The sequence below is a fragment of the Epargyreus clarus genome, unplaced genomic scaffold (assembly GCF_041222505.1).
Source record: "Epargyreus clarus isolate Ecla_fem2 unplaced genomic scaffold, WU_Ecla_fem_2.2 ptg000003l, whole genome shotgun sequence".
Taxonomy (NCBI): domain Eukaryota; kingdom Metazoa; phylum Arthropoda; class Insecta; order Lepidoptera; family Hesperiidae; genus Epargyreus; species Epargyreus clarus.
In genome coordinates, this window is record NW_027332211.1 from 15,575,915 (window position 1) to 15,589,188 (window position 13,274).

At 33.4% G+C, this 13,274-nt stretch overlaps 1 protein-coding gene and 1 non-coding gene across 3 annotated transcripts in view; both read left to right on the plus strand.

Moving 5' to 3' along the window:
- The first annotated feature begins 20 nt into the window (after window positions 1-20).
- Window positions 21-13,274, plus strand: part of Rab32 (RAS oncogene family member Rab32) — a 34,375-nt gene continuing 21,121 nt past the window's right edge. The window contains exon 1 of one of the 2 annotated variants that reach the window (XM_073090590.1): window positions 21-167. In XM_073090590.1, the coding sequence (XP_072946691.1) occupies window positions 30-167 (138 nt within the window). In that variant the 5' untranslated portion in view covers window positions 21-29. Of the gene's footprint in view, window positions 168-4,712; window positions 5,024-13,274 lie in introns of those variants that run through there. The other variant, XM_073090583.1, reaches the window with a different exon arrangement.
- Window positions 7,638-7,709, plus strand: TRNAH-GUG (transfer RNA histidin (anticodon GUG)). The gene has a single exon. It is a non-coding gene; the product is annotated as a tRNA-His (tRNA).

Here is a 13,274-nt window from a genome sequence, read left to right on the forward strand (position 1 = left end):
TAATCTATATCGTTATCTAGTTCGGCGCGATGTGTACCGTCCCTCGCATGGCGGCAGTTGCTTCGCGGGAATCGGAGAGATGTCGACGTCGGAAAGTGATAGCGTCGGAAAAACCGCTCGACACACCAAAACAACACTTGTCTAGGAGTTTTCAAAATTTTGAAATGGTAAGTGGACTTTTCATGGTTTTTAATAGATTTTCTAAACCAAAAACGTAAATAGCGAAGCACTTGTTAGTTGGATAGTTTATTTTTAATTACTTTCTTTGAAACGTGTTTGTTTTTCATGAATAGTGTCTTTGCGTTCGTTCGTGGCATTGAAAGACAACTGTTTCTGTTTGAGGTTAATTTTGTGCCGGCTACTGATATTACGTATACCTACTTAAAGTACTAGGTAAATAACGTCGACAACATTTAATATAGAGAATACCTACATAAGTACATACCTATAAATAAATGATATTACCGTCAAATAATATTTGTTGTTCAAATAATATCAATAGTACTAATTATTAAATATTTATTAGTCAACATATTTAGTTTTATCTTGTAGTTTACTCTGATACCTTGTATCATACGATAAGAGTGGGCATTTAACAGGTATTAATTTAACATGTAGTTGTCGATTTATCATGTCCCCAAATATTTGAATGAAAACATATTTATATGCCTAAGAATATATAAATTGTTTAAAGGTCGTGCAATAACACTTCGTCTGAGTAACTCAAATCAAATCATTTTTTTAATTCAAAATAGGTTCTTTACAGAGCACTTTTTTAAAGTCAATACAATACTTGACAATATGTGTAGTTATGGAGAAGAACTAATAGCGAACTACTTATAGCGGTAAATTGCTTCAGGCAGCTGTTTGAGATACAAATCGTATTAAAAGTACAAATTATATTTTTAAATCTTCTTTATAAAAATAGTGTAGCAAGGAAAATCATTTACCAACCACTCTTCGTGCAATAGGTACATAAAATATAGCGCTGAATCGGCATCCTGGAAAGGGTACACATTATTTGTCTGTCATTTCGTCTGTATATTTTTATCTTTGTGGTTACGTAGAGAATTGGCTATGAGGATTTAATCAGTAAATTGATAGATACTCGTAATTACAAGTTTTGTGTAATCTGTATGAATAATTAGGTTCTTATTTCTTTAATATCATTAATATATGATAAATATTTAAATTAGGCAACAAATATCATTATGATACTAGTATTTTTATTCTAGTCGTAGTAATTATTATTATTTTAACGTACCATAAATATAGAAGTTCGAAAAAAAAAAACAAAATCAAATAATTTCAGTCGATTTTATTTAAACAATGTGTTAATTAACCACTTACATGAATTTTTGGAACCCTCAAAAGTTATCGAAACTGAAGTGGGTAGAAATTTTATTCTGTGAATAATAAATTAAGTTTATGTAATTGGTTTTTGTCAATAACGTTTCTTATTGCATGAAATAAGTACATCATACATGTAGATTTATTCTATTTCGAGCTCTCTAAGATAGAAATAATACATTGTGATGACATTAGAATGATTGTTGCCCTACTGACCTGGGGCAATGGGCCGATACAACCGAGCAATCGTTCTTGAAAACTAGAGGAGACTTGTAGTGCGATTGTGTTAGAATTTAAGAGTCGGCCCATTTAGTAAGTCAATGGCGATGCCAAAAAATAAGAAGTTTAAAAACGATAAGTTATTTAAATAACTTAAAACCCATTGTGTTTTAAATATACATAGGCTCTTATAATTCAACTTTATTTAATTTTACTCCAAAAGATCAAGGATTAGAAAGAAAGAAAAAAATACTAAACGCCTTTTTGAAGTTAATAGGTATTTACTATGTACTACTGTACTAGGTAGCTACTAGTTTTTTCCGCGCCTCTGCATTAACTTTTAATACGTTCTAGTTTTCTCCGGTTCAGTGAATGCATGTGCAACATTGTCACAACTTATTTATCAAAAGAGATCGTGGAAAATTACAAACCCTAACGATAATACACTGCAATTAATTATCATTTATATTTTAATACATAAGCCATGCTTGGAAGACTTATTAATCACACCATCACACTATTATTTATTAATACATTACCTAATGTTAAAATTATGTATATAATAATGATGTAATTTGTATGGCTTCTTCTAGAAAAATCTAACGTCTTTTAAACCGGTAGTAGTGCAATGACGTAATATGCTGTATAATAATTCTTTGCATAAAATAATTATATTTTGGACTCTGAACAAACAAATTGGTAAGACAGCTAGTTTTATTGCCTTTGTTTCTGTTGGGTTTATTAGTGCTTGGGTCGATAAAAAATCAAGAATAAATATATACATATTATAAAATAAAAAAATGGACCCTTACTAGAGATAAAATAAAAGTTGAGTTATTTCCATAGTAGGTACCTATAATGTATAATCTATACCAGCGTTTCCCAGCCTTTTACACACGGACCCTTAGGAAATCAAGCAGTTTTCACGGACCCCCTTAATAAAATAAACAGCAAAAAAACGCATTAGGTATTTATTTTAGTTATTACAAATACAAAAAAGAAGCAAATACAAAAGGTAATTATGACTGTTTATTAGGAAAAAAATGAAAAAAAAAGATGTGAAGGTTGGTGTTGCTTTTTGCAGATTTAGTTAATCTGAGATATTCTGGTTGATGTTGCTACTAAGCTGTAATCTCAAATCAGACTCTACTTGTAATCTGTTTCTGTATTTTTTCTTGCAAAAAAGCAGTAAAGAGGCCCCTTTGCATTTAATGAGCGATTTATGTATGGTCTAGAGATGACACCGCGGACCCCCACGGGTCCGTGGACCACAGGTTGGGAAACGCGGATCTATACCATTATCAGTGTAAAATTCACGAATTATGTTACATAGACAAAGTTAATTGGTAAGATAATTTCCGTATTAAATAGGATTACCTACGGCGTAGCACTTTCGTAGCATATAATTTTAATTTTAATTTTCGAAATGTCTTGAGTAATCAAATAGTCAGAGGATTTATGAGATAAATTCATTTAAGTTTGATGACGATTATGCAGATTTACAAAATAAATACCTATCAGATTTTATTATTTTCTGCATGATCGAAATATATTGTACATTTTATACATTACTAGTTGGCCCGACAAACGTTGTGTTGCCATATAAATAAAAAAATGTTAAGGGTGAACAACCCTTATCACTTAGGGGTATGAAAAATAAATAGTAGCCGATTCTCAGACCTACTGAATATGCATATAAAATTTGGTGAAAATCGGTAAAGCCGTTTCGGAGGAGTATGGTAACTAACATTGTGACATGATAATTTTATATATAAGATTATTGTGTTGAGATATTTTTTTACATATGAACATTAATGTCTTTCCGTTTGTTTCTTCCGTTTTTATAGTAAAAGTAAACTAGCGTATTTTAATAATAAGCTATCCGGAAAGTTATCTAGATATTATGTATATCTTTTTTGCAGACAACATTATACTAATATTTAAATTAAGAAATGCCAGTTTAGAAGTAGTTAGTTTAGAAGTAGCGGAGTCGCAAACAAAATATATAAATACCTAATATATTTTACACCCACGTATAAACATGAAGCTTTATAAAACTTATGTAGAGGTCTAAGCTTCCAAGGCACACTTCATGTCGCCGTCCGCCTCATTGCTTCGTTTCCTCATTAAAGCGCATAGATACGATGCGACACGCCATTATACGTGACAAGTATCTCTATATACTTTATGTATGCATTTCACTAGACGGTTGAACATTAAAGTAGAAAACGAGCATGTACCTAGTCATCTGATGCCATGTGGTCAAAGCCGCCCGTGAACGTCTGTAAACATCTCCATATAAAACAGAGCAACTACGAGTACCTGAAGATGCGCTGCTACTTATGAAGAATTAGATGGTCGTCTTACATGCAAGTCACTCGGAATCAACACAGACAGGGAAACTTAAGTACTGCTTCACGTTAGGAATAGATGTGGCGGTGGTACCTCCTTGATCGAACTATACTGGATGTACTGTCTTGTGGATGTAAAGTAAGTGGTCACTCCGCCCTTAAACATCTCTGATTAGAATTATTTTGAAGGTGGTAGAACCCTTTGTGGTTCGACTCCGGCGGCACCACCGCCACACCTATTCTGCCAAATAACAGCAATGTGAGGCGCTTCCGTGTTCTGTTTTGAAGGGTGTGGTAAGGGAGACATACTTTTCCGAGGCGTTCCAGCTTAGTCCTCAGGGTTAGCGGCGCGACTGTGGATAGGAGGTATCTAGGATCTGTGGATCAGGGGTAGATGCGCCATATCTAATCCTATCTGGGGTTGATTACAGATGTCCATCGGCGGCAGTAGCCACTTACCGTCAGGTTTATAAATGTGTAATAAAAATCTGTCAATGTTGTTATCATTGATTTGCTTAACTGTGACCTTTTCTTCACGCGTCTCGTGAAATCTTGACAAACCAACATCGGTGAATGATCTGAACAATCAATTAATTCCACAAACAATTATTCTTAGTAGCCATTATCAGCGCAAGAGGGCAAATGAGTTTACATCGTAATAACAATTACTTTATTCTGGACAATTGGTTGAATCGTACGCGACTTCATTAGAGTATTTCGATTTGTAAATATTAAACAGAGATTAATAAATTATTCAATTGTTCCCGGTTCTACATGTGAATAAATTAAAATAGTTTTTAATCTGTGGTATTAAGTTAGTACCGGCTTGTAAGTGCGTAAAATAAATATAAATAAAACAGGAATACGGTCTTATCTTGCGACATGTGAAGACAGCAAAGTGTATCAGTTTTGCATTGTCTGAAACACAGTTAATGAGCAGTCTCGTTTGTCGTGAAGTTAATTTAAATCCGCAAAACCAGATAATGATAAAGCAGCTGAACAAAGATACAGTCCACCAACATCTGCTGCAAAAGGAAAAATTGCTAGAGACGAAATCCAAGAAGTTTGTCAGTATGACTAAAAATGGAAAACGGAATTCACAGGTGCGTAATTGCATTTTCAATTCGAAAGAACATCTCAAGGAAAAATATAATAATAATATAATTCTTTGACACCCTAAGGTTTGTTTAGATCTATCTTAAAGTAGGAATTTAAATCAAGAAGTTTAAGGTGTACCCGTTCTCAGATCTGCGCTATATTTTAAATATGTAACTTGCAATTACAGTCTTTGAATATAACATATTATATCATTTAAATCTTTATCTAGGATGAACATGGTCGCTCAAAATAAGAACTACTACTATAACTAGTACTACTACTAGAAATATTACTGTCTATTATTACGAGTACAATGATATTTCCTTATTAGATTTCCATTGGCCATCGATTGGGCGTGATTTACTAACTGCGAAGTAGATGTACCTAACTACTAAGAAAGTCAGCAAAAAGTAGTAGTTATTACAATGCCTACAGTAAAGCTTAACTACGCGATATCTTGTGGTTCAACGCCCGAGTAATGGTATACCTACCGACGACGTACATAGCTATGTTTATTAATAACTTACAATATTTTAATAAAAACAAGAATATTTCATCATATTTCATCTGGTGAAAATTTAAAAATGTGTAGTGGGTACCTTTACAGGAAAAAAGTTTTAAGGAAAAATTTACCAAAATGACATAATTATAATGGTTCTTCTACATTCATTGTACGCTAACTTTCTGCTTGAAAACTTATTTGAAGGCCCGTTAAGTGGGGTGCACCAACACCATCACAACACCAACACACACGACACCTGGAAGCCTCGTATGTGAATGGAGATGAATGGAAGCGTTAGTTATTTAGTAATAATGGCGGTGACAGATGAGACCGAGCTTGTGGTCGACCTGTATCAACTATCAACGCATCTCTAAGCGACATTTCGTTAACGACTATCCTGGGATATTACGTGTGTATCAGCCTTACTACAAGCTTCAAACCTGAACTAAATAACTTTACACCATTTGTTTAAGACAGAAATAAGTTTAATGGTGGCGCCTTCACATTGATAAAAATGTTTTTTATCTTTGGATAAACTGCGATTTAAGAATAAAAATATGCGAATATCAATGTCAGCAAAAGGTCAGTGTTTACGTGTAAAACATAAACATTTAAAATTAATTACATTAGTCCAAAGTCTGTGGAAGTGATACTATATATGTTTCAGGCAAGTAGCTTAACTAGTCGTTCAATTAACAATCTAACCTATTACCTATTACAACTTAACATATCAATTTTACAATCAGGTCACCATGTGACAAAAAAAATATTTCTGACTTAAGCTTGAATGGAAAAATCACTAAAGCCTAGGCTGAATTTGGCATATTATCTGAATCCTATGGCGTTTCACATAACCTATGTCCTATAATAATTATGAAAAAAACAAAAATACTTACTTCGGTTCTGTTCGTCGTCATATGCACGAAGTTTTCTTTAGAATTTACACCTTGAGTCAGTCACAGCTAAATTCACTACCCTCTACATTCTACCCTCTTCTACTGTAATAGTTTTGCGTAAACTGCCGACAATAATATACCGGCGCCATGTTAAGTATTACAAATAATGTATTATCTGTATCTGAGAGTGAGTGAGTTGCAGCGCCAGGTGGCAGAAAATGGAACTAAATTTTATAGTCATAGACAAGTGGTTAAACGTTGTGGAATTTCATATTATGAATATCGTTTCGGAAGCTAGTAGAACGGCACCGTTTTGTAAAGAGGCTACATTATTAGTTAAATGGCTAGTTAAGCTACTTAAGTTGGCTGCGACAGATTCAAAATGAGCCTAACTTTAAAAAAGTATATATACAGAAAGCTTCCTTAACGACGTTGTTTAGTAACAAGGCTAGGAAGTTAATTAAACGCCTAACAAAGCTATTTGGCTGCTACATGTAGGTACCTATTTACATAACACGTAGCTTGTTTATTAATAACTTACAAGCTTACAGTATTCGAATTTAAAACATATTTGATAACTTATCAGAAGTAACAATGTTTCTTAGTATGAAAGAGTACAATACGTACATAGGAACTAGGAAGGTAATTGATTTGTAAAAATATGAAAACTATAATTATGCGTACAATGTTTATAGAACATCAATCAATATTTTTATATATTAATTATAAATTGACTACACAAAATTATGGCACTCAATGCTACCAAGCATTTTCAAGTATTTTTTCGTTAAAGTTTAATGAGCGTAAAAATAGTTTTTTGTAAATACTAAGAAATAAAAAATAAATTTAGTCTCGATATGTTTTTTGTCGATTTTATAAACATTGATAACTTTTTAAAATTATTATTGAACTTTCGTATTAAGTATAATATTCTACGTAAATAATAATAATAAATATAATTTAATCTCTCAAAGTCTTACTCTACTCAAAATATTACAATCACATTTATAAGGTAGGTACACGATTTCCTAAATTCCTAAAACCTCTTGTGTACCCACTGAAGACTTCCATTATTGTAACACCTTTTTGCTATCCACTATTTTTGTTATAAAAAGACGTTGGCATTTCTTTGCGTAATGGTTACATTAACTTTTATTTTTATGGCGGCGTTTCGGTGAAAGGTACGAACGTTTTCGACAAATTTTCGTATCACCTCCGATAGCCGTGATCGTCTAGTGGTTAGGACCCTACGTTGTGGCCGTAGTAACCCAGGTTCGAATCCTGGTCACGGCAGCGAAAGCTGTCTCGGCGGAGGATGTCTTTTTGGAATTTTTTTTTGCAAATATTTCACCGAAAAATATACACAAATATTTTTATACATATATATTTTTTTCTATTCTGTAGGTGCCTGAACTTTTTTTATTTATTGTAACGTAAATTTGATTTTTTTCGATAATGTGACATGTTTTAACATTTTATTTTATTAGCAATACGATTAGGACATTAATTTTGGGATATAATTGATTATCTTAATTTTAAAATAACAATTTGTTTATCATATTTATTTACTTTACGCTAAGTGGTATATTACCTACCTACCATACCTGCCCAACGGTCAAATCAATCGTTTCTTATCAAGCGAGCCCTGATAAGGGGTGATAGTAAGATTATGTTAATCGGCAGTTGTATCACGGATGTGGATAGGTGTAAGTCCACAGAAATTTCATAATTTAAAAGCATATTTACTTTCGAAAAAGTTCTCCCGAATTTTTCGCGATTTCCGGTTTAAAGATATGTGAATTTAAGCAAGCTATGGTTCAAGTGATAGTCATTTTGGTGTTGTGAAGTTTCAACAAATGTGGATGAAATCAATGTGTTACCTTATATTATTATATGATGAGTTTTTTAAAAACGTGTTTCCGGTCACTTTAGAACCTACATTTGAACAATAAATTATTTGAAAATCCTTAGTATCTAGCCTTTTTATAATATTCTGTACCTACACAGAAATAAATGAGATTAATAGACGATTCAATTGTAATTAATGGCAAGTACTAAAACGTACTCATGACTACAAGTATCCATTTACATTTAAATAAAAAAAATATTCAAGTTTTTTCAACAACTCAAACTGTACAAGATTTACATAATATGATAGACCATTGTAGAGTTTAGTAGTATTAGTGTACTTTTGTTTTACTAGTACACCTAATTAAATCATAATAAATATTCTACGTAGTTACACTTAGCTTCGATTCACGAGCTTAGGTAGCATATGTCATTTATAGAAAGATTACATCAGCTTCATACTATACCATAATCATAACGAGGTTTAGAAGAATAACCAAAAAATGTACGCAGAGGAAGCCTATGAAGCACAAGTGAACGGACGGTTAAAATTAAAAGTAAGTGAGATTAAAAGTAATCATGTCCTGTCATTTAACGTCAACTTTTACCTTTAAAGTAAATATAACTAATAAGTATACATACCTATGTTTCTGTGGTGTTAAAATAATTATTTTATTTCTTTATTTCTCTTATTTGTTTTAGTTTTGTAAATTACGATTATCGAAGTAAGTATATATCCCCAAATAAGATATAAGTAGGTATGAAAAGCTAAGGCACGTAAAATGTTTATGAACATATACATATTATTTTAGTATTTTAATTTTTAATGAACGCAAATTCGATCTTTTGTCGAAGAGTTATTTTCTGGGCGATTTGGGTAGGTTTTACCTATGTAGATATCGGAAATATGATCTGGAGTTATAAAGTCTACTAACTTTTCTTTTTGTTTACGAGGGGGAAACCTTCCAAAGGTGCCGTGGGAGCGGCACGGGGTTACGAGGGATTCTTACCGCACTAAAACTCCCCCCGGTGGCCGTCCTCGGCGCTGCGTAGAGGACTCCGGGATCTCCAGAGGAACGCAACCGGAGTCCTCTTAGCGCGTTGCCCTATCGGGCTCCGCCCAGGTGAGCGTGACGCTCGCCACACCCTCTGGTGTGCACAACGGTATGCGACCACACATACCGCCGTCCTTCCCGGGGTCGCTGTTCGGGCGGTTCGAGCTCCCACTCTTACCACCCGCAACCCCTGAAGCCCCTTTTAGTCGACTCTTACGACAGGCAGGGGATACCGTAGCCCTATTCTGGTCCCGGAACTACAGGGACTAAAGTCTACTAACCTGCATTTGACTAACATAATGGACTATGGTCTTTCCTTCTTTACATGGGATCCGTGTCAGCATATTGCTTGATGTTGATTTTTATTGGTCAAATCAAACTGCGCATTTAGGTACGTTGCTACGTGGAGACTGTTGACCCCAGGGTTTTTCTTTACATGACTTAAATTTCAAAGGGCCACTGTCCACTGTCTGTGTTTTGTTTTACTTTTGAATGTAAGAACAAATATTAGTGCTAATTTACTAACCTGTTCAATTGGAAGGTTAATTAAGGAAGTCAAGCTTTATTCAGAGAAGTCTTAAAATTCAAAAATTATACTGTTAATTATATAAACATAACATGCTGCCTCTGATTTATGTGATCTAACTTATGTTGATCGTACCAAAAAATATGCATATACAAAACGTTAGTGTAATGATCTATCATTAGTTATCGTTAATTTATATCTTATTTTAAATTTTAGACCACGCCTTTTTAAGACAATAAAATTGTGGTCTCATATTTAAAACTAGGTAGGTATCTCTGAGCAAGATTCTTTTCAAGACTTTTAAGCAATATTGTGTTTATTCTTTACACCCATAAATATGGCAGTCCGTCCGCTTCTTCCGCATTCAGCAGATAATTCCAATCTGTTCAGAAAATTTTTTAGATCCTTAGAAAAAATTACAGATTCTCCTATGAAACATTTTAACAAATGGATTTAATAAGAGTAGCCTAGAATACTTGCCAATGCATCGCCAGATTTAAAAGAGAATCCTTGTAACTTCCAAAGGTGCCGTGGGAGCGGCACGGGGTTACGAGGGATTCTTACCGCACTAAAACTCCCCCCGGTGGCCGTCCTCGGCGCTGCGTAGAGGACTCCGGGATCTCCAGAACACATGAAACACTATGAAACATTTTAACAAATGGATTTTATAAGAGTAGCCTAGAATAATTGCCAATGCATCGCTAGATTTAAAACAGAATCCTTGTAACTTTTTTGAAGATAATTTGTAACTTTGTTGTTGCATAACGTTTTGGTTAATTTAAGTATTATATGTGGAAAGTGGAGCAGTTGTCGTATATTTTTTAGATATGCGTAAGAATGTAGGAATGATTCCGAAATAGTCAATTGGCGATCAATAAGCCGTTCTTATCCGTTCATTGATGCTTCCTGTTCCTTCGAAATCGATGCCACATCGCCCTTTATGTCGTTGTGTTGACTCATAAGATCTACCTACCTATCTATAGTCGTCACAATTTGATAGGCCCATTTTGACACATGCCATCCTAATGTCATTAATGTTTCAAACTAACTTTTTAGTAGGGAGTTAACGACCACGTGATTTTATATAAGATTTTTAGTAACTCATTTGATTTATTATTTGCATAATATTCAAATAAAAAAACAACATAACGTCTCGCAGAATATTACATTGAAGTACATCTCGTACATCATTAAATATTATAATGACTTATTTTAGAAAATAGGTAGTAAAATTATTAGAGTTCATAGGAATAAATGTCGCTGATGATGGGTGCCCTAAAAACTACAAATAGAACGTTCGTTTCATATGTTTTTAGCTCCAACAAGAAGAAGCGTAATCCATGAAAAGCCGTCAAATGAAGCAGTTTCATGCATAGAAAGTGTGTCAGAAGAGTATTATCCTCTACAGTACAACCGTCTAAAGTTTCGAATTTGTATGAAAGTTATCTACCATAATTCTCTACTACCAACTCCTGAAATTTGACATTTTGATGTAATATATTTTTTTGACATGCTCAAAACCATACAGTGCAAGGTTTTGACGGGTCGTTATTTTATTGTCAATATTTTGCGAAACGGAGTGTACCGACGAAGAAAGAATTTCGGATGATACAATTTTTTGCCTAATATTGATAAAACGACCATGCGCCGATAATCATGACAATTTTCATATTCAACGATTTTTGATATTTATATAAATGGGTAGATAATAACTTATGAAAGCTAATGCTTTAACATGGAATTTGTAACTGGTATTGAAAACAATAAATTCCAAATTCAGACGAATATGTTATTAAATCAACATTATATTGGTCAACAAAACATTTTATTGCGTAATCTTACGCAACTATGGCTCAGTGAAATAGACTACTCATTAAAATTCAAACGGTTCTAAATAAAATGTCTCTTATCATAAAACATCGTACTAAACCGGTTCTTGGGCCAAAATCCAAACCTTTCCGTGTGATCATTAAATGCCCGGAGCGTTTCAGTTTATTTCGTTTTATTTTTTTTTTCGTTACGTGTTTTAGTGATTCTTCCAAGAAATAGTCATCTAATTAAGTAATATTATTTTGAATTTGTAAACAGACGAAAAAGATACAAAGTTTCGGGACATCTCGATAAAGGACATGAAAAGGAAAATAAACATAAATAAGGAACAGATCCACTTAATAACTTATTGTTACTAGTGTTAATAAAAATGTACATTTTTGAACTTTGTATTTGAACACCTTTTTATAGATTCTAGTAATCAATTTTTGTGTAAATCAGTTAAAGGGATTAGTAAGAAAAGAAAGTACCCATTACTTTATTTTTATTATATGTCCTTTTTCGAAAAAAGGAAAATAGGAAAATAACGTAAAAGAGGACTTTAAAGTACTTTTTTAGGTAAAAAATCTTGCAACTTTTAAAAGACTGCAAAAAAGACATATTTAAATGCACTTAATGATCACAACATTTTATTGCTATTCCTTAGTTTATCAAGATAACTAGTAACTCGTTAGTAAACATAGATAACATTAATTACATACAAAAACAAATGCATATCACAAGATTTGTATAAATTGAAGTGATAATGCAACAATGTAGCGAACTGAGATTCTATTTTATCGCTCAAACAAGAATTTATAGCTTGGTTTGGTCTTAAGTAAATCATACACTTGCAAAATCATTGCTAGGCCTTCTATATGTACCCAACTATAATTATAAGTAAACTATTATTACAATCCTAATCTATGGTATAAACATTCCTATTAAAGCGAAAAAATATATGCAAGACCTTATATCCGATAATTTTAGTGTAGGGACCAATATTGAGCTATGGTATTACCTGCCCGTCGGAACAGTTGGCCATATGAGGATTACCGGGGTAGCAAGAGCAGTAACTCGTACCACCAGGCAGCACCTATGAGTAAGACAAGAGTATGCGTGGTAGCATACTCTCGTAAGTACCCGAAGGAAGGAGCAGGAGCATATAACTCACCCAGGCAGTGCCTGATAGGGACACTGCCCTCAGACCTCCAGTTACGTTCCGACGGAGATCCCGGGGTCCTATAGTTTTTTTATGTTTTTAGTGGGCAAAAATACCAGACAACACAGAGACCCTCCCACGACAACGGGTGATTTTTTAAGTTTTCTCCCTATCACTACCAAAAGTAAATAATAAAATAACATTTAGATTGCATTTTCGTTCTTTGTTAATAGACGAGGTTGATTGATGAGGACATTGCTGCCCCTGAAAACTAAATACAGATGGAATTTAGTCATATCTATTAGTATTTCTTCCTTATCACACCTAAACAACAATCCAGTTGTACACAAAAAATTGGGTGGTGTCGCAGAGTTAAACTACAAAGAGAATACCTACTAGTATTTTATTACAATGAATTTCATTGAGTAATTTTATCACTTCAGATAAGTAAATAATCC